Source organism: Bactrocera tryoni, chromosome 3, assembly GCF_016617805.1.
Source record: "Bactrocera tryoni isolate S06 chromosome 3, CSIRO_BtryS06_freeze2, whole genome shotgun sequence".
NCBI lineage: Eukaryota > Metazoa > Arthropoda > Insecta > Diptera > Tephritidae > Bactrocera > Bactrocera tryoni.
Genome location: NC_052501.1, coordinates 84,984,913 through 85,008,013, shown reverse-complemented (window position 1 = coordinate 85,008,013; position 23,101 = coordinate 84,984,913). Strand labels below are relative to the sequence as shown.

Genomic DNA, 23,101 nt, shown 5'->3' with positions numbered 1-23,101 from the left:
CGAAATCTTTGCTGCAAAAGAAGTCGAGTGGGCCATTTGAAGGATGTTATATTCAAAAGTTAATTTCGATTGTACTTCACAAAAAAATTGGGGTTTCCTTAACAAAAAAACAAAACTTTATATTAACTTCAAAACAAAATAATTCAAAAATTTAGAAAAAGGAAGCGTATGGCAATAGAGGAGTTATTCTCGTATAAAGAAAAGCATAACCTTTGCAACATCTCTATAGAGACATAACGATTAAATGCATGCTAGAAATGTCCAATGGCACAGGGTACTACTTCTAAATATTCCAAACTTACAATTCGGCTTTATAAGAAAATCCGGTCCGAGAAAAAAAAACTAAAAGTAAATATCCATATGATCAAATTTGAACCGGACTTAGAAAAAAACTAAAAGTTAATATTCATATGATCAAATTTGAGCCGGACTGAGAAAAACAAACTAAAAGTAAATATTCATATGATCAGATTTGATCCGGACTGAGAAAAAAAATCTAAAATTGTTATCTAAATGATCAAATTTGACCCAGACTGAGAAAAAACCAAAAGTAAATATCTGTATGATCAAATTTGACCCGGACTGAAAAAAAAAACAAACTAAACGTAAATATTCATATGATCAAATTTGACCCGAACTGAGAAAGAAGTTACTCGGAGACATGCATATATTTGCCTTTTACCCAGTTTTTCCACTGAGCCCACCCAATATAACGTATTCATATTCTAGGACGTAGATATACATATATTTCATTCACTTGTGTGTATTAAGTTCCATGCATTAATGTTTACCTAAGTAAATGATTAATTCTTTTGTTAGGCGTAAAAAGTTAATATACTTGACTACAGTGTATCAAAAAAATATATTTACAAATATTTTATAACAGAGGAAGCACACACCCTCTTCATTCCATTTGGTAAATAATAAACTGCAGACAATATTTTAGGCCGCTTTGCTGATTAGGCATGAGCGCGTAACACATGCATTAATATTTCATTATACAAAAGCAAATAAATGTACAGTCTAATGGCGAAAAATTGGTAACACTAACATACATATAATATAGTGATTGTTGAAAATATTATAAAAACACATTTTTATATACATAGCTCTTTGTAATAAAAACTAATTTTTCTGCAAGCCTCAATTAAATAAGATTATTAATGCCTAGACTTGCTTTGAGTTAAGCTATCAAATATACTCTAAAATATTTAATACCAATTTTTGAACTCTCTTTTCCACTCACAACCACAATACACAACAACCACAACTAATATTTTGCGTCCTCACAACGCCGTGCTTCCACTTAGTTGGCCAGCAACTGTAGTCAAATGTGTTGCGTTAACGTTTTTGGCGTGTTTCGCATGCAACCAATGATTATGACATAAAAAATGAATTAACATAAATTGCTTACGCCTTGACAAATGAAGTGGATTTGTCGCGTAGCACAACGCTTTCCACCTCCACGAAGCGTGTGCGTCTTCGCGAGGCTTCAAATTGCTTTTTGGGAGTTCACCTATAAAATTTGATATGCCGAAGCGAAATTGTCATGCCACATGCTCGTTTGCGGTGAAGCTTCTACGTGGCTAAGTCACCTTATACGTGTATGTATGTATGTCAGCTTTTTCAGCTTAGCAAGCTTTCGTATGACAGTGAAGAAAAGCACAAATTTTTCACCGTTGCTTAGATGTGGCACGCATATTGTTTTTGCTTTTCTTTTTTTTTTTTTTTTGGAACTGAAGTCGCTTTGTTTATGTAATTTTAATTCCTTATAACGCGCATAATTTTTCTTGATAAGCTTTTTAATTTCCCGCGAAGCTATGCAAAAAGGAAGCGGTGGGGTATTTATTATACAGAAATATTTATACCGTAACCAGGGTATATTAAATATGTAAAGATGTTTGTAACACCCGAAAAGAAACGTCAGCTATCTTATAAGGTATTTATATATGTGATCAGAGGGTGATGAGCTACGTCGATTTAGCTACATCCGTTTGCATGTACCTCCTCTGTCCTTGCCTCGGTACATATACAAACTAGTGCTTCAGTTTTTGAGATATCTATATGAAATTTTGCGTCCATCTTTTTCTCGCCAAGAAGCCGCTCATTTATTGGAATGGCTGATATCGGACTAATATATATGCCATACAATCTGAACGATCGGAATAAAGTGCTTGTATGGAAAACTTTTTCATTTGACGAGATATCTTCATGAAATTTAGCGTGAATTATTATCTAAGGCAACACTGCAATCTGAGAAGAAATTATTGAGATCAGATAACTATAGAATGTAGCTGCCATATAAACTGAACGATTGTTGTCAAGTGCTTATATGGAAGGCTTTTTTAGTTTACGAGATATCTTCAAGAAAATTGGCATGAGTTATTATCTAAAGCAATTATGCAATATCCAAATAAATTGTTCAGATCGGATCACTACAGCGTATAGCTGTCATATAAATTGAACGATCAGAATAAAGTGCTTGTATGGAAAGCTTTTTCAGTTTATAAGATATCTCCTCGAATTTTGCCATAGTTTATTGTCTAAAGCACCGGTGCAGTCTGACCAAAAATTATTCAGATTGAACAACTATAGCTTATAGCTGCAATATAAACTGATCGATCTCTTTTAAGGAACCTTTTGTATTTGTGAAGGAAAATAGAATTTTCCCTTAAATTTCGTACCAGGTGTGCACTTTAAACGCTTGCGAACACAATGTGTATTCACAATATATGTAGATACATATATATGTTTATATTTATTTTTTTGACTATATTCAATCAGTATTCCACAAGTATCTCCGAATCTCTCCAAATGATCCAGCAGCTTAGAGCAAAATAAACAAACACAGTTATGCAGCATTGTTTACCTGCCCGATTGTCTGCCAACCTGTCCACTCACTCATATTTTTGGCAGATTGCTTGCCGCAGCAGCTTCTGTTATTGTTATTATTATTGTGATTGCGCTGAGCATTTATTATTTAAAGCGCAGCAACTATGAAGATGCTCAGAAAACAAACGCAACTGTCACATGGCTAACAAAAAGGCATTTTGCTGACTTGATTCCCGCTCCAAGTGTGTGTTGATCTTTTTCTACGTCCATGTGTGTATTTTTTCATATGTGTATGTGAGTATGTGTTGGTACATATGTGCCATAATCTTAATCCAGTTGGATTATTCATTATGCTGTCTCGACTGTGTGGACCATGAATGGAATGTAAATAATAATTTAGGAGATTGCCTGTGCGGACTTGACAGCCAGCAACAACAGCAGCAACAAAAGATGACTTTAAGCAAATAACTACACACAACAACAACAACATACATACGTAATACAGAGAGGCATATCAAGTGCACGTCCCCATATACAAATACGCTCCCTCACAGCCTGCCATAAGCTAGAGTGCACTCGCCTTTCTATGTGTGTGTGTGTGTGTTTGTTTTTCATTTCTTCAGCGTTGTGTTCTTTGCACGACGCCATTCGGGCCTCTCATGTGTTCGCCTTTACTCATTTCACTTCACTTCACTTGACATCACTTATTTGGGGGCAAATTCTTTTCAATTTAACTAAAAGTGTTTATTTTGGTATCCTGCGCCACAACTAGCAAGCACAGAATGCATAACAAAAACAACAATAAACGACAAGTGTCAGCGTCGCATATAGACGCCGAATTTACTGCTGTGACGGCTTTGTGCGCTTGAAATATGATTACGGGATTAGGTGTTGGAAAGTGACAGTTCCCACTGTGGTGACTTGGCAGTAGGCAAAGGCGCAAGTATGTCTGGAATGCGGTTTGATTACATGCATTCATAACTCTCGACATGATTGTAGCATTTCGTTGCATATTTTTGAATATTTGGCCTAAATCTCTTTTGAAGGAAGGTGACACTTACATATAATTGCTTATGAACGTACGGAATTGAAAGTCCAAGCAAGCGCTAAGATGTAGGAAAAATTAATAATTTCTTCAAATTCAAATTCAATTTCAAAAGCATACATTTTGGCGAACCTTACGTAGTAGTTATTTCGTTGGCGCAGAAAGGTATGCTTCGTTTTTTTTCAAAAGCTCAAAATAGACAGAAGATTTGTTTAGATTTTTAGTCTAAAAGTATTTAATTATTATAAACTTTTCTTTAAATTCTTTATATCACAGCTTGTGAATAAACTTAAGGTAGTTTGCTCGATCGGTTTTTACTTCAAGTCAGATTATATTGTGAACTGAACTATTTATACTTTAGGCTTTTGTCGAGTTAATAAGATTTTATATTTCTTATGTGATACGAAGAAATAAGCACTAATAACTGACCTAAAGCGTTTTCGGTGTATACACTCATAACCAAAACTGACCCGGACTAATCCGTATAAACTGCATGCGTGAACCAAACCGACAAATATTTGTTTTTGATATAAATTGGTATGACTGTTTTTAATGTTCACGTGAAGTTTCATCTCCATAAGTCAATTAATGTATGTTTAGCAGCTTGTTATTCATGAAGCGAACAGCCTGTGGGACGATTTTTCCTTTGAAACTTCGAGAATTTAAAAAAACGATATAAATTCACTGGAGCCAGAAAAAAACTGTGAATAATAAGAAAACGCGTTAACTTTGGTTGCACTGAAGTTATGATACTCTTCACATTACCAAAAATTAATTTCAAGAATTTTATTCTCATCGTTCAGTTTGCACGACAACGACGTACTATAGTGTTCCCATTTGAACAATTTTTTTCTCAGATTGCACTATTGCTCCAAACTATTATGCATGCCAAATTTCTTGAAGATATCTCATTAAATGAAAAAGTTTTTCATACAAGGACTTGATTTTGGTCGTTACCTTCATATGACACATATATGCTATAGTTATCTAATCTTAACAATTTCTTCACAGATTACATAGCTAGTTTAGATAATTACCCAGGCCAAATTTCGAGAGATATCTCCGCAAATTAAAGAGTTTCCCACACAAGCAGTTGAATCCGATCGTTCAGTTTGTATGACAGCCATGCGCTATAGTCTTCTGATATCGGCGATTTCGACAAATGAGCAGCGACTTGAGGAAAAATATACGTGTGAACATTTGCAGATCGATATCTTAGAAACTAAGGCACTAGTTCAAGTGCTAAGAAACTCGAAAATATCTAACCTTAAGATCGGTTACCTTAGCTTTTATTTATGTGCAGTTAAGCCGACTAAAGTACTGGCGATAAACTTCTGTAAATATGAGCATCTAACAGCTAAAATATTTCATTCATAGTTTCAACTTTTTTTACATATATTCTACATTCTCTACTGGCTATATTTCTGTACTCCAAGCCGTTGCTACTTAGCACACAACGTGTGTGGCATGCCTCATTTTCATTTCATTACCATTTACATAATTCAACTGCCACCGCAACAATACACGCACACACACACACATACACTCAGCCATAAGTATTTAGGTATAAAGAACACTCACGCGCGCTTATTGTTCGCGCTCCTCTAAGCCGTTCTTAACGCCCACCCGGAAATGATGAATCTCTCTTTGTGGGACAATTTTGGTGCGACTCGCCGCGTTCACACATTGTTCGCGCCAACGTGTGGCACTCGAGAACATTGTAAATCGTGGTAACAGCGCTACAATTTATTTTCACTTCTTTGCCATTGTTACAAGTTAATCTCGTGCAACGCGCCGCAGCAACGTCGCGCCGACAAAAGTGGACACAAATGTCACACACACATGCATACTTATTTATCTCGGCGCTCAGACGCCACACACGCACATTCATACATTCACACATACATATATTAATGGTAGATGAGCGTGTGTTGTGTCAGCGCTGGACTGTGTGTGTTGCCATCAATGCTGCGCGGCTTAAATAATGTTTGTGTCGTGTCCATTGCTTAGCTTATTTGCTTTGCTTCGTTCTATTTGCTGTGTATTTGCAACTTTTTGCGTACAACTACGGCACTTCCTCTGCTTGCTGCGCGGCCTTCGTGTGTTGCAAGTTGTCCTGCTGCTCGAATTCGCGGCAAGCTACAGTTGCTTTGTACAGTAAACTAATTTCTACACCTGACTTGCATTTCTCCGTTATTTGTTTTCGTGTGTGTGTAGTAGTTTTCTTCAAGCAATTTAGTCACTAAATGCTCGAAGGCTGCTCTTGTCTTGCCGGCTTAGCTTTTTTGTTTGTTCTTCTTTCGAAACTAATTTCAAAACACATTTCTCTGCTCTCCTTTTTGCCGCTCTTTACTACGCTTTGCTGCCCGCTGCCCACATGCTTTGGACTAAGACCGCACTGAGTTGGCTTTGGTTAGCTTTGTGGCTCATATGCTATGTGTCTGTGTATATGCCGGGACATCTGTTGTATGGTGAATGTCTGAAACGGTCTTAATCGGCTTTACTACTCAGGTTTTTTACTTCAAATTTTCAATTACAGTTATAGTTTTCTCTCTGTTACAGAATTCATTTGATCATTACAACAATTTTTTTGTTTTTTTTTTTCTTGCTTTGTTTTATTTGTCTATTGTAGTCTGGATTTTATGACAATTCAAGCAAAATTTATGTGTGGTTTGTTTGACTGGTGGTAGACAGAATGAAGTCCCATAGCTAATCAAAGTATGCAAATTTAAAGACACCTATATACGCAAGGCTCCAATAGCACACGAAATGCTTTCTAAATTAGGTAATAATCCAATTCTAGCTTAGGCTCTATAAACTCGGAATCCTAGCTGGAGCCACGACGGTAACCATTTCGCCGACATTTTGTTCAAGTCATAAATAGCTTACAAAAAAACCAGAACCCATTTTGATCAAAATTCATTGGGTCATTTCATTTTAACATCACAACGTTCTTTTTTTACCCTTTATATTAACAGTATCCCCACTTTTTTGAAGGGTTATATTAAGGGTAGTTCAAAAGTTATGTTATACAGATTAGCAGGTTAATCAGAACCATATTCTATTATGACTCTGGCCGCTCTACACTTGGTCGTTTCAATGGATACGTGGCCGTCCTTGCTTCCATTGTCCACCCATCGGTTTCGTGTTGAAGGAACTTTACTCTGTAGCATCATCTTTCATCCAAACGACATGTCCTGACCAGCGAATTCGTTGAATTTTTATGCGCCTAACTACCTATATCTATGTCTTCATATAGTTCATACACTTCGTGGTTCTATCTTCTGCGAATTGCACTATTTTCCAAAATGAATGCGCTCCCCATTAGTTGAACAACTTTTCAATATTTCTTTGCCTCAGCTCGAATTGCATTTAAAGGCACTTAGCAAAATCATTTCTAATAAATCTCGGCGTTTTCGGCAACACAAACAGATTTTGCCATGTGCTGAGAATCGGCAAAGTGTTTACCTCTGTCAAAAACTTTACGCCGCCAAGTTGCAGGTGAAACTATTTGTGCGCTTACGAACGTGCAACAAACATAATTCGGTGAAGAAAACAGCTATTTATACAAGGCTGGCAAAGCTTTTAAGATTCTACCGCTGCTGCTGTAAGTTTCATATAAGTTTGCGCAAATTTTGGCTCGCAGTTGCGTCGCAGCCATGGAAAAGTTTCTGCCGGATTATCGTATTATGTCAGGAATAGTTGCGTACAATAACTGTGCCGCATTCTAACGGGATGTGGCATTTAAATGAGCTTGCGGCAAAATGCTTAATAGCAAATTTTGCTGTTTTATAAAGACAAGTTGGTTCACTTAATTTTAAGTTTTCAGGCAACTTGGGGGGAGATTATTAGAAATGAAAACATGCTTTTAAGTTTTTTGACATTGAAGTTGAGTTGTATAAAGGAAGATTTGCAAAATTCACAGGATTGCACGTTTTCAGATATTATTCAGCTTAAGCGAAATGTAGCTGAATAAAGAGCTATGTAGCTGAATAAGGCGCTGAATGCCATAGCGCCTGGCAATCTTGCTATGAAGTTATTCAGCGCACAACAGGTGACGTTAATTCTGCTCCAAAGCTTACAAATATCAAAAAAATTTTGTTTTATAAAAAAATTTTCCACTGCGTGAGCTACTCTCCTCACCCGCTCTCACTCAATGTAGGCAGTATTTACACTCCATTCTTCATGCTCAGTTATATAATACCAAATCAGCGCTGCAGCGCCGGCTAATCAATGCTCACCCTTTCGCTGTCAGTCCAGCAGCGCACCCCTGCTGTGACGCGCTTTATCGGCCGATCTCTTTTGTTGCCGCATTGAAATTACCATAATATATTAAGCAATTTGATTCAATAGTAATTTCTCATTTACTTTCGTCTCTTAATATACTTAATTAAAACATTTGGTTGTGTACGCTTTTTCCACGCTTGTGTGCGTGCACATATTTGTGTGTATGTGTTTGGTTGTGGTTAACTAATTACCTGCGATATGTTGACGATATGGCGCCAACATACCGATTAATAAGCATTAACTAATAATTCGAAAATGCAACCAAGTCATGTGATTGAGTGTCGTTAACATACACACATACATACATACACATATGCATTGGCATGCTCACTGCGTGGGAACATTCAATCGTTTGTGTGTTCGCTTCGACCATCATATAATTACCACAAATAATGACTTTGGGCGAGGTGGCAACGCGTTTCGTTTGCTTTTCTAGGCCGCTCGTGCTTTATTACCGTTATTAATATTTAGTTGAGTTCGTTTGTACTCGTATGTTTGTATGACGCTGCTCTTCATTTCCTGCTGTTCTGCTCTAAATTGAACTCTCTGCTTCTTTCCACAGGTTTACACGTGCCAAGCGAGTAACGGACATGTTGTGGCGGCTCTGACGAGGAAAGTTGTGCTGGACATGAACTGTGAGTAGCAAAAATATAATTTTCATTTCTTTAAATTATTCATACTTACCGTGAAGAATTGAACAAAATGTTTTTTTTTTATATATTTTGTTAACTGGAAGAACCAAAACCCCAACGAAAATATTGAGAAATATTTTTTCTTGGAACTATCACCACATGTACTTATTCCCAACACTTACTGGCAACAGATTTGTTTTATGAGCAACTGGCAGTGAAGTGAGCTCGTAGATTGAGGCCCATTAGGTGCCGCTAACAAGCGGAATTCTAATATGGTTCATAAGTTCCCGTTTCCCGATTTTCGAAATCCTATAAAATTGAATTAAAATTTGTTAACCAATGTTACATTATCTACCAGAGCAGGGTAGAAAAGGGTTGAGTAGGACACGACATTAGAGATGAGCATCTATTTGGATGGATTCAAACTAGATAATCTCTTCAGCAAAACTAGATACCAAAATCCTCCATCTACTATTTTCAAAATCCTGCAGAGTTGAATCTAAATTTGGTCTTTAATATCGCCTTACCTTTCAGAGATGACTGATAAAGGGTTAGGTAGGCAAGGGCGCAGGAATAAGTATCTAAATGGATGGTTCCAAACCTATTGGGAGGTGGTGTCCTCTCTGCCTTGATCTCTTAGTAAATCTAACGCTTTATCTCACGATAAACCTGCATAGGTTCCAAGACATAGTGATATCCCTGATATCTGTGAAGTAGATGAATGAGCCAGAAAAGGCACTAACCTACAATTAGACTCCGACAAAGAAGGAATTTAATGGCGCTGGTTACTTGAAGATATTTAGTTGATAAACATGTTTTAAATATGGCTGAGTCTCTGCAGAGTCAATCCCTGACTTGCCCAATAAGCAGGAAAACGTGGCATGAATGGAATATGGGCCACACTTGGCGGCTTTTAAAATTTAGAAGTTCTGATTTTGGAACTCTAGTAGGAGTGCTAATAGGCCACTGTCTAATTGACAGACAGGCCAACAGACAGGCCAGCAGACTGGGAACACCGTATATTGACGATTGTAGAAGCTGTTAAGATGCAGACGGTTAAAGCTGTTCATACTAATGAAATTCCTCACAATCACAGGGTGGTTCACAAAGAATACAATTGAGTGAGGGGATTTTAGTCCCCGGCAGTATCACAATGGGATATCTAAAGGGCTAGGTGCGTCCTTAGACAGCCACTCTACATACCTTTCAACCTTCTCAAAGGTACAGAAAATTTGTTTACTTCGGCCGTATGGTTATAACCGGCTATAATACCTTACAAAGTTCCACTGCTTGTAGCATTAAAAGGTATAAATATAACTTAATTTGGATTTTGATCGATCAGTTTGTATCAATATCTCAAAAATCAATCTCATATATTTCTTAAATTGTAGATAATTTTCAATATAACTCTAAATAAGCAGTTGACAAGAGACTGAAGGGTTTACATATCGACCGAGGAAAAATTTGAAATAAACTCAAAGAAAATAACTAAGGGTGGAGCTTGCCTGTCAAAATCAAACTTATATCTTTATTACTGATAAAAAGCAAATTTTAAATCTAACTGTACTTCAGAACCGTCTAAAGTATTGTGCGAACTTTTTAAAGCTAAGACACGAACCGAAAGAGACAGGAACTGCATCTGCTGTTTTCTTCTTTTTCGGTTCGTGTCTTCGCTTTGAAAAGATGTATGATTAGTGTAGTGATAGTTCACAACTCAGCGTGAATTCTTGAACTGAATGAAGTATTCGTATTTTATTTTTTAGGTATTTTTATTAAATGCTTTCCGCGAACTGTTCACGATCTGATATTGACAAAACCACAATCGCAACATTTTGTCGCCATTAGCTGTTCGCTTGAGCAAATATCTCTTTAATAACATATATATAATATGAGACCGGATTCCACATAAACATATATTTAGCTACTTCCATGACAAATTCGCATTGACGTAAGGATATTTTTAATAGCATTCGCTAAAGCTCATTTTCTTCTGCATTTTCCAGCTGAACAAGCATGCATACTTACTCAAACTCTAACATATATACGATTATATATATAAATTACATATGATCATGTATGTATGTACGTATATGCTCTGCATAATCTCCCCTTGCGTTTGCTTTGAGCGAATGTGCGTTGACTTGGTTTATGATGCCGGAAAATCCCTTTGAAATTGCATTCATTGCTAATTACCCCGCACATATTAAAGTACAGGTGGCCTTTTTGCAGATTTGCGCTACCCCTGCAACCACAAATACACACACAAATGCGCTGCGAATGCTAATAAGTTTGCAAGTCTGTGTCTGTGTGAGGTCGTGTGTTTGCCAGTGCCAAGTGTACATTTGCTTTCATATGGACTAAACATGCAATTGTATGCTAAGTAGTGGCACATAAATGTCAACTACAGAATTGGTAATAACATAAAATAGCCGGTCAACAAACGTACAAATAAAAGTTTGTGTATGTGTGTGTGTGTGTGTGTGGTGAAGTGGTACAGTTGAGTGGAAGAACATGTCGGACAAGGCCAGTGCCCAGTTTGGTCACAGGAACACGCCGAGGAAGTGGAAATGTAGGCAAAGTTAATTATTTGCCATGTCGCTGAGGGATACTGGGCAGAGAGTCGTAAAAAAATGAAAGTAAGAAACTGTGGAAAAAGTGAGCAGCGAGCAGTAAACCGTTGTACTTATGTAGGCTTGCGAGATTTATGTCGAAACATAAAAAATATGCTCACGAAGAGCTGTTTGTTGACTTATGGCCATATTCGGCACACAACTGCCTTATTGATTTAAGTATGCAAGTGTGTGTGTGTGATCTCATTTCCATACATACGAGTCGCATAAAACATATGTGTCAATGTAGCGTGCGCCCAATTTTTCGGGTTGCAGCGTAATTAAGTTGTACTACAAAAACAAGCGGTTACTTTTTGGGTTAAGTGGCAATTCTAGAAGTTACATGAGTATACATACATATAAATATATGCATTAACTTAGTGGCAAAATGACTTTTGCTGTAACAAAATTATATATTTTAAAGCGAAACTATTTAAGTTGGCAGAAAGAGTTGAAAAAATGCGGAAAATTGAGTAATGCAAAATACATTATAAACTTGGATGTAAAAAGTGCTGAATTTTCTAGAATTTTTGCTAACGATTTTTCTATGTTAAACAGCTGGTTGCGGCTTAAGTCCTTGGTATCCAAAGTATATACTAGTTATTGCACATATTTGCTAAAGTAACAAGCTATCAGTGTTAAATTTCGATTTACGAATTTCGCTTTACAGATTAACACTAAATTCTTGTTGCGCCTAAAAGCAACTACATTAATTAAAAGTTGCACGTGTATATCGTCACTTGAAATGCAAAGCAACGTATCATCAAAAAAATCGAAATTGAGTTTTTTATTGCATAGGATTCAGTAGATCATATTACATATAATAGCAAAAAATTTCCTGCTTCCTCTGTGAAATATAACCAATATGTAACCAATATATAAGTAATATATAACCATTTCATAACCAATACTAATTTTTTTTTTCAATATTAATGTTTTTTGTTATATCGTTTTTCCTTCGCCTGTAAGCTTTTGAAGAGTGATGTTTCGTTATTTTGCATTCTAGATGACGATATGTATGTACATGCAGTGAGCTTTCGAGTAAATAGTTGCTTACTTTTCAGCTTGTTATAAAAACAAGAAGAAGCCTAACTTCGGCTGCACCGAAGCTATAATACTCTTCACAAGTGCACTATTTATATCATAAAAAAGTATAAAAAGATATTTATCAGGATTTTGTTGGGTTAGTTTGTATGACAGCTATCTGTTATTGTTGTCCTATTCTAATAATTTCATCGGAGGTTGCATTATTGCCTAAGAAAATAAACCAAGCCGATTTTCTTGAAGATATTTTTACAAATGAAAAAGTTTTCCATATAAGCGCTTGAGTCCGATCGCTCAGTTTGTATGACAGCTATCTGTTACAGTGGTCCAATCCTAACAATTTCTTCGTATATTATACCGAAGCCTTAGGTAATATTCCATGCCAAATTTCTTGTAGATATCTCATCAAATGACAAAGCTTTCTATGTAAGCGCTTGATTCCGATTATTCAGTTTATATATCAGTTATATGCTATAATGGTTCCATATAGGCGGTGCTCACACATAAGCCGCGTCTTAGTAAGAATAGGGCGTGTACAAAATCTCTGGTCGATTTCTCAAAAACTGAGGTTCGATTCAGCTTCTCATATTAATCAATTATATATATGTATATTTATGTATGTATATATGGTATATACTTTCTAGGCTCTCTGACGTTTATTTTTGGGTGTTACATACTTCGTGTCATACTTAATATATCCTGTTCAGGATATACAATTGAAGTTTATACGACTAATTCACTCCTATCGAATTGCTAAAGGTATTAAGTGAGTCTCAAACAAACTGAAGTATCCTAAGCTGGAGTTCTAATGTTTTATACCTTTTTAAAAATTCAAGGAAATATTTATATAATTTCTGGTTATAACAATTTTCAAAATATGATCGTATGCTGGCATAGCTCTAGGCGGTCATGCCTAAATATTCATTCAACACACGATTCTTCAGTTTTTAACAATCTTTGTCTCTTCAAAACCCCAATTTTTGTACTTAACTTCGGCTTTATTTCCGAAGTGCTTTTGTCTGCCACACAGACTAGTTAGAGCACCCAAAAGTATGCTTCAGCTTATTTGCTTGCTATTTAGCGAGTTTTTCAAAAATATTACTCTGCAGATGCTCGACTTTATTTGCGCATACTTTCAGGCGGCTTTTGTACGAATTATGGGCCTAACAATTAAGCTTTAGACAAAAAGTCAATCTAGCATATTATCTGAATTCAAAATACTTGTGTTGAGTGCTATTTAAGGCAGGCCAGATATGGCGCGTTGCTTCTTTCCTACCACTTCTTGCTTTCAAATTACAAAAGCTGCTTTATTTGAAAAACTCCTTCCTAGCCGTTGATTGACATGAGCTGTGCTGTGCTGTGCTGCGCGCAAAAATCTTGACAGAAGTCAAGTTGAGAGATTAAATAGGAAAATTGTAGACATTAAAGCGCGATTTGACAAACATTTAACTTTTGACAACAACAAGACAAAAGCACCAAACGGAAGCACAAATAAGAAAAGCTACGAAATAAACAAAAGACCAAATTGGAAAGCGCAAAACAAAAGCAAATAAGCAAGTGCGCGCTTGCTGACTTTATCAGGCTTTATTTATCTCTGTGTGTGTGTATGTGGGTGCATGATTTGTAAGCAGCAAATAAAGCGCGGTGAAGTAGTGGGTCGCGACGGCAAGCGGAAGCAGCGGGGCGGCGGAAGTGTGCCACTAATTTGTGCGTGTTGTTGGTGGCGTGCCAAAATCCTTTGTAAATTGACAAAATGCAGCGCCAAGAAACACAAAGTCAGCGTGTGATTGGCAGCAAATGAGGGTGGCGACCAACAATAGTGATTAAGAAGTTAGATTTGAAAGCAGCGCCAGCACTCCAAAATGGTGTTTACGTAACGCGAATGACGCAACAATGACTGAACGTGCGCGCACTCGTGCTGTCCGCTGCCTTTCGCATATCACACGCTGCTCAACTCACACCTGTCACTTATCGTAGCGCGGCCTTTTGTTTTCATGCCACAAACGCGGCAGCGCCACACAAATACACAGCGCACAAGCAGACTGCCTTACAATTGGCAAATCAAACGGAGAAGAAAGTGCAGTACATGTATAATAATAACAACGGCAACAGCACACTTTTCAATTACCGACATGAAAACAGCGCACAAGGGGTGCGCACCCCTGCAAGTAGGCAACGAACAAAGCACATCAATGATAAGTAACAAGCAATAAGCAGGCAAGACGCGATGAATGCCTGCATAATTTCTAGCGCGTGACTGTAATTAAAAGTCGTACAAAAGGGACGGTAGCGCGCCGCACACACACACACATACATACAAGCGCGCACGCTTACACATGCCGCAGTGTTGCTGGTGGTGGCACTGATGGTGGCAATGTGGACCTTATCGGCTCGCTAATGCGAAAATATGCACAAATTGCACGCTTTTGTTGTTAGCGCACAACAGCAACAGCGCTGAAATCTGCTTTGTATTGCTTTGTGCCAATGCAATTCCTATTTTCTTCAACACAAGCAATATTTCTGAGTGCCACGTCACCCTGATTGTGATTGCGCTGATTTATGCGCCCTTTTTGTGGCACATGCCGCGCACGCCGTCACATACGTGACATCGCTGCAACACGTTAACGACAGTGGAGTGCGCGAAAACGCAGCAGTCATCAGCCTCAGCAGCCGGCAGCGCGCCACAGTGCTAATTGCACGTTCCAACTGCCGCTTTGGCGCCTGAAGTGCATCTTCGCGCTCAAAAACTGATTGTGATTGGATGTCACTCGCATGCGGCACGCGTGATTACCAATAATTAGTGCGCATTGGTGGCCCCAAGCCAATTTGCGCTCGTTAGTTTGCTTATTTCTCTATTATCTGATTTTGTACTGCATTGTTTTCACTTCCGTTTCCGCTTTGCCTGTCAATAAGCCGTATAAGTTACTCAAAGAGTTTTCGTGGAAGGTAGCACAATTTTATTTATTTTGGGTAGTCGAAAAAATCTTTTCGTATTTCTAATCAAATTACTTTTTGCCATTTTTCCTATCTTTTTCTACTGACAAAACACGAAAAGACTTTTTAGACTACCCAGCAGCCACCAAAACCCCACATTTTACTCCCAATTTTCCTCCAATCCAAGCTAAAACAAAAATTCCTGCACTTACCGCCCTCTATTTGTTGGCAAGCGGCGCTCTTGTCTGCCTCTCACTATCTGCCGCCCCTTTACTGCCAACTCGTAAATAATTCCCCACAAATGGTGCAATAAATTTGTGCCATTTCATTACAACTTTTCGAGGATTTGCTAAAGTAAACAAGCAAAATTGTATCACAACAGCACGCCTAGAAGTATGCTATAAAGCTGAAATGAACTAAGCGCACTCATATCGCTACAGCATGCTTCAAAGCAAATCATATTAAGCGCCAGCCAGTTGTTAAACAATCAAAGCTTTGTATTTGTCATATAAACAAGGAAATATATTTGCACGCATACAGAGAAAAAAGAAATACTAGGCAAAGCCAAGCTAACGTAAGTTGTCTATTCATATCAAGACTGGCGTATTTGCTTGAATTTCTCTCACAAATGCAGCGAATAAGTCAGCAAATAACATAAGCAGCTATAGCATGTATGTATATATGAAGAAATGCGTGATGGACAGCTTATATATATTTTTCTGTAAAAGTAGGGCACAGCGCCTAGATTTATGCAATGTGTGGCATTAGTATGCTTACTACAGCCAACCAAGTTGATGCAGACACAGAGAAAAGGTTGTGTTACACTTTAGCAAACTTTTGCGTAAATATTTATTTCCAGTTCCTGCCACAGTATATGAAATTTCCGTTATAACTGCACTTTTATATTTTTATAATCTTATTTATGCATGAAAAATATATATTTAAATTCATTTTTATTTTAAATTTTTTTCACTAAACAAATTTTGTGTACACAAACCTCTTGTATCACCCTATATTTCTCGTTTGCAAACAGCAACGCCCAGCTGTCGACTTTAAAAATATGTTGCATACATTCGTGCGCGCATATAGTTGGAATAGTTCAGTACGCCCCAGTGCAAATTTAATATTTTAGTAGTTCAATATATTTGCTCTAGTGAATAGCGTAGTTTATGAGCCAAACACATAAATAAAGTGCCTGCACATTTCTGAAAATAAGCTTATATGCTTACGTAAGCAATGCATTGGCAGGTAGCTAAGTAAATGGTAAATACTATTCGTAAGTCTAGGCTATGTAGATTAGTTTGTTAAATAATACCCCGGATTTATGGCCAGTGCTCAGCTGTTCAGTGTTTGCAGCTGTGGCCGAATGCTGGAATTTTTTATGCGCTGCTGAGGCTCAGCGCTTTCACCTGCTTTTCTGATTCTTTTCTACTTTGGCTGTTATACGAACGTTTGCATATAAAGATATACGCTTCATGACAGAAGATGTGCATAAGAAATTAGGATATTTCAGGTGAGACCAGAAATTGATAGTAACAAGCAGCTCAAGCACCGAATATTTGAGTCGAGAGTCTTAAGTAAATGCTATACGTAGTGAATATACAAAAATACAGAAGAAGGAAGGAATATACGGAGGAGGACTTTGTTGATCTCTTTGCTCAAATCTAGCGTTTTTTTTTTCCAAAGTACTAAGCTCACATATGTATATGCGGTGAATGAAAAGCGCCTTGATGTATGCTATATTTTTATAAAATTGATTATTAAACAATTTGTATGTACATAATTTTGAAACAAAAAATTATTTTTATGCATAAAAATTTGTCTAATTTTATTTTAGTATATCATACCCATAGAAATTGTCTGAATTAAGAAAAATATAAAAGCGAAATTAAATACCCTTAAACATACTTATTCGTTTGATATACTTTTTATCAACTTAAGTTGTTAAAAGTTGGGAAAATTTTTCGTATTCAATAAGATAGATAAGTTCAACGCCTTGAGGTATGCTATATTTTTGTAAAAATAATAAATAAGAGGTGTGCGCTGATAGTCTGTTTGCGAATCCAAAGATTAGTAAGAACTCGATAAAAAAAACCCAAAAAAAGAAATTTTTTTTATTTAAATTTTTTTTAATTACTTAACGCGTATTACTTTTGGGTTTTTTCAATAGTTCCTTAAATTATATTAATTTAAAATAACACACATACGCGGCAGATAAGTAAAGCTCCTTAATATATACTATATTTTTTGTTTTATACATTAAACGCCTTGAGGTATGCTATATCTTTATCATACCTATAATAAAAGCGTTGGCTTAAGAGATGTGAGCTGATAGTATTTTTGCGTGGTCATAGATTAGCAGCAAAGTTATAAACAATAATAATTTAAAAATAATTTAATTTAAGTAAAAAAAATTAAAAAAAAAAAGTAAAAATTTTAATTAAAAAATTATCTTTTTAAATAAAAAAAAAAAATTAAAAGAAAATAATAAATTAAAAAATATTAATTAAGAAAAATTTCATTTAAGCAAAAAAAAAAATTAAAAATAATATGTAAAATAAAAACAATTAATTAAGAAAAACCATTAAATAAAAATTACTAATTTATAAAAAACTTTATATAAATAAAAAAATATATATCAATACAAAAATATAATAGATATATTTAAATTAAAATAAAAAATTTAATTTAAAAAAATTCATTTAAAAAAAAATTTAAAAAAAATAAAAATACATATAAAATAACAAAAACAATTATTTAAAAAAACATTATTTAAGTAAAAAAAATATATAAATACAAAAATATAAAACATATATATAAATTAAAATAAAAAACATTAATTTAAAACAAAGTTCGTTTAAGTAAAAGAATTAAAAACAAAATAAAAAATACATTTAAAATAGCAACAAATTTAATTAATAACACTTTAATTAAGTAAACAAAAATTGAAAACATAATACATAAAACAACATGAAAACAGGAAATAAAAATTATTAATTTAAGAAAACTTCGTGTGAATAAAATAAAATTTTTTATTAAAAAAAAATTAAAATACATAAATATAAAATAAAAAAAATTTAATATCTAATTATTAAATCAAAAAAAAATAATTTTTATTTATTAAATGAAATTTTAGTAACATATTTTTTTTTTTTATTTTATATATATTAAAATTAAAATAAAAAATATTAATTAATAAAAAACTTCATTTAAGTAAAAATAAATTTAAAAAATATATATAAATCTAAAAATATTAAAGTAAACTAAAAATATTTAATTATTAGATTAAAAAAGTTATTGTTTTACTTATTTACAAGAAATTTTTATAAAATAATTTTTTTTATGTTATATTTTATTTATATATTTTTATTTATTATTATTTTTTTTTTTTTTGATCTTATATTATTTATTTTTACTTTTTAATTATATAATTAATAAATATATTGCTTTCAACTTTCTTTTCTAATTTTTGATAATTCCTTAAATTTTATTTTAAGCCACGTTGAGCACATTCATAAAATATCTTTCTTTTGTATCTAAATTTCAGTACCGCCACTAAGTTTGCTGCTGCAAGGTCTAAATCACGCGCTCATCGCTGGCACGCGCACACATGTGACCTGCACCGCAGTGGGCGCACGACCAGCGCCACAAATTGTGTGGAAAAAATCGGGGCAGGTGCTCAAGGGAGCAACACAGTCGGTAAGTTTGTGATATTTGGAATGACATTATTGAAATATTTCTTAAAAGTAAAGTGAAAATAAAGTATAGAAACCACCTTGGAACGTTGTCTTAATAAAATTACAACTGCGCAGCGATAATATTCCCCACCTTGGATCACACACAAATCGCTAAACAACTCATTCATATATATTTGCTGTTAACGCATAGTCTCATAGACATAGCATATGCACATACACGATCTAAAGCTCGTTTGCGAACATCTTTAATCCTTCAACTTCAATATTTTATCTTTGCAGACTTCCAGTGATGGCAACACCACCGTCTCCGAGCTGATGCTTATACCGGTGCCCGAGGACAACGAGCGTCAAGTAGTCTGCTCCATTTCATTAAATCCATCTATAACGTCGCAGCAGCTGCACGAGGGCGATACGACCGTGTTGACGGCGCAGAGCAATGGCAATATGGGATTGTATTTGAAGGATTCGCGCGTGCTGAATGTGACACGTAAGTCAATTGTCGACTCGGCGACTGTTAAGGCGAGCTTATGCTTGGCTTTGCATGCAAACACAGCCGCACACGTGTATGCTGTGTGCTTGTATAGCACATATATCAATGTATGGGTGCCTCTGTATATTAGTGTATGTGTGTGTGGAGGTTTATGTGTATGTGTGTGTGCATTTGCTTAACTAGTTTTGCGCTCGAGTTGGTTACATTCAAGTGCGAGTACTCGCTTGCACTTCACATTAACTGAGCACTTCATAAGTACAGTTAGTTTCACATGCATACCTGCGTATATATGCGTGCGTATGTATGTGCCTGTACTTTCTTACTTAGGCGCGTATTCTATAACTTGCTGCATATGCATTCAGCTAAGTGTTTAAGCATTTATGCCCTCGCACTTATGTGAATGTAAGTTAACTATGTAATAATAAACACTTACTCGAGCTTTATTCGCAGTCGGTTTTACGCCGACATAAGCAGCTTTCGCTGCACTAATTAAGTTTTTAATTGATTTGAGTAAATTTTAATTGGATTCCGAGCCGGAAGCTGCACGTTGTTAGAAATCAATTTCGTTGCTGAATTGAAGTGTACTCTTGTTTTAAATTAGCTAATGCATAATAAGTGTTGCCACTAAATGTTGCATGTGCGAAACATAGCTCTTGCGCCTATGAGAAAGCTGCCATGTATGTAATTCTTAAAAGAAAACTTAGAACTTAACTTAGATGAATATAAATACAAACAATGCAAGCTGAATAACCTTTCCATGACTTTGATCGGCCAGTTTGTATGGCAGCTATAAGTTATAGTGATCCGATCTAAACGATTTGTTCGCAGATAATACAGCTACTTTGGACAATAATTTAAGCCAAATTTCGTTGTGATATCTTGTCAAATAAAAAAGTTTTCTATACAAGGACCTCATTTTGATCGTCACTTTGTGTGACAGCTATATGCTATAGTAATCCGATCTGAACAATTGCTTCGGAGATTATATGGCTGCCTTGAGCAATAACCCGTGAGAAATTTCGTGTAAAGATCTCGTCAAATAAAAAAGTTTTCCATACAACCCTTTGATTCCAATCGTTCAATTTGTATGGCAGCTATATGCTATAATGGTCCGATCTGAATAATTTCTTTGGAGATTACATTTTTGGCTCAAATAGTAGTGTATGTCGAATTTCGTGCAGATATCTTTTCAAATGAAAAAGTTTTCCATATAAACATTTGAGTATTGAGCAGAAAAGGACAGACAGGACACGAGCAAAATTGCAGATCAAGCCAACAAAAATCTTATTAGAAGCTGCAAGTTTATTATAAATAAATGAATATATATATGTATATATTTTACCGTTTTATAATTCCAAATATATTTCTGCTCTTCTCCTACAGATGCACCCATTGTCTCGCTGCGCTTGGGCGCACCTCTGGATCCGAACAACCTGCTAAAGGGCTCCGATGTCTACTTGGAGTGCGATGTAAAGGCGAATCCGGGCATAACCCGGGTCGAGTGGTATCACAATGTAAGTTATGCTAAACGCACACACACATACATGGGCAAATGCAAATAGTCGTGCGAGAGCGCATGAGAATTGCAACAAAAGCAGACATAGAGCTCTGCATGCAACAAAAGCGCGCTACTAATACACTCACACACACACACAGGCAAGCAGGAGCACAATGTGTCTGTGTGTGGCTTTCTGCAGCACAATGCATTTTTAATATATTCACAAAATTTCAAGTAGCGCCAGTCAACAAGAAACAACAGCAACAACAAAGACAACAAGGCAGTAACAAACAATAACAAAAATGCCAGCTAGCGTGTGGCGCACAATAACAGAAAGCATAAAATTCATTGACGCGCTGAAACAATGCGATCACGTCTGTACAAAACGTACTTACACACACACACACACACACACACACACACAGCGAATAAAAGTAGTGTTCGTACATTTGAGAGCTTCTAGGCGCTGTGGCTCCTTTTCACTTGCGTCGTGTATACATATGTGACCCTTTTTAGCGCACTCAAAGCTTTCTTTTTCAATTTTGCTCCTCGCCTCTCAGCCGGCACCTCATTTTTTCTTGACAGTGTCGTCGTCCTTTGTTCGTTTTCATTGTTTTTGTTTTTGTTTTTTACAAGTTGTTCGCCAATAAAACAACAATTACACTTGAGACATAAAAATGCTGCTGGCTCTGTTTAATATGCACTTCAATTCTTTCACATTCGCTTATGTGGCGCATTGTTGCTATTGTTGTTGTTGGCTGTGTAACGTTGGTAACTGCATATTGTAATTGTGTAGCAAGGCATTCTTCATTATAAAGAAACAGACTTTGCTTTAAATTGGAATTTAAGTGAAGCATGCAAGGATTCCTTCGACATGTTGCACATTTTTTGCTTCGAGAATATGTTTTAAGACTTCACAACGATGTCTTTAAGGACAGTGAGGTTGTTCAAATAATATAGTTTGTTCTTTCAAAGTTTTCTTAAAAACTTAAAATTATTGCTTTAAAATAGTAAGTGAGTACCATGCTTAGTAAAAATTCGCCGGAAAGCACTAGTCCTGAACTAGTTCCCTTAGCGTTTTTTCACTGTGTGGACTGCTGGTTGTCCTTCAATCGTATATTAATAAAGCAGCGAATGTTATTTAGGCTTTATGTTTTAAGGCCATACTATAAAATCGAGACACTTGAGACTCTGCCACAAAAACTTAATGAACCACCTCATGTTGCATCATCTACACAGATATTCTTTTCAGCACCAACTTCATACTTCAACTTATATTTTTGCCTAACAATAGCTGATATGTTGTAGCCACCCTCTTCAACTTCTTCATTGCGATAGCATACACCATCTGATCAAATTTGACCCGGACTGATGCATTTTCACATATTTTACTAAATATCTTTACTATAGCCTGCAAAATAATAATATTTTGTGCCGATATAAGCTTATCAACGAATGCAATTTTCGTCGCCTGCTTATATTTTTAGTGCCATTGGCTAGCTTGTTGTCGATCTTGCAAAAAATTCAGTTTTTTTTAGAAAGTTAACCGAAATATGTTTAGTAGATCCATAAGAGATGCTGCGATCCTTTTCTATCTCTTTGATGCTAATGCGATGATTTTCAAGTACTCTTTCTCCAACTTTTTCGGTATAGTCGTCATTATTCGGCTAAATGCGGAGGCCGTCGGTCCTCTCAGTGAAACCAAAGGAGGCATTAGCTAAGGCTGGGATGGGAAGAATCAAACTGCTTTCTGTAAATACATTGAAATATTTAGGAATCGCTCTAGATAGAAAGTTTTCATGAAAGCCTAATATCGAAGAGAAAGCAGAAAAATCATTGTTTTCCATGTACTGAACAGCTATTGGGATATAGTAGAGTCCGTCGTCGAAAGTAGTCCTCTAGCTCTACGTCATCATAGTCAAGCCCATAATATTCTATACAGTATTTGTGTTGTGGAGAGCCACACAAAATACCAGAGTATCTAAATGTTTGAACATTCGGAACACTTCACACACTTTGATTTTATATATGT

At 35.8% G+C, this 23,101-nt stretch overlaps 1 protein-coding gene across 1 annotated transcript in view; it reads left to right on the top strand.

The window, feature by feature from the left end:
• Positions 1-23,101, top strand: part of LOC120772091 — a 144,125-nt gene that overhangs the window by 95,698 nt on the left and 25,326 nt on the right. Inside the window, exons 5-8 of the mRNA XM_040100495.1 lie at positions 8,727-8,799; positions 18,931-19,082; positions 19,361-19,568; positions 20,955-21,085. Of these exons, the coding sequence (XP_039956429.1) occupies positions 8,727-8,799; positions 18,931-19,082; positions 19,361-19,568; positions 20,955-21,085 (564 nt within the window). The remainder of the gene's footprint in view (positions 1-8,726; positions 8,800-18,930; positions 19,083-19,360; positions 19,569-20,954; positions 21,086-23,101) is intronic.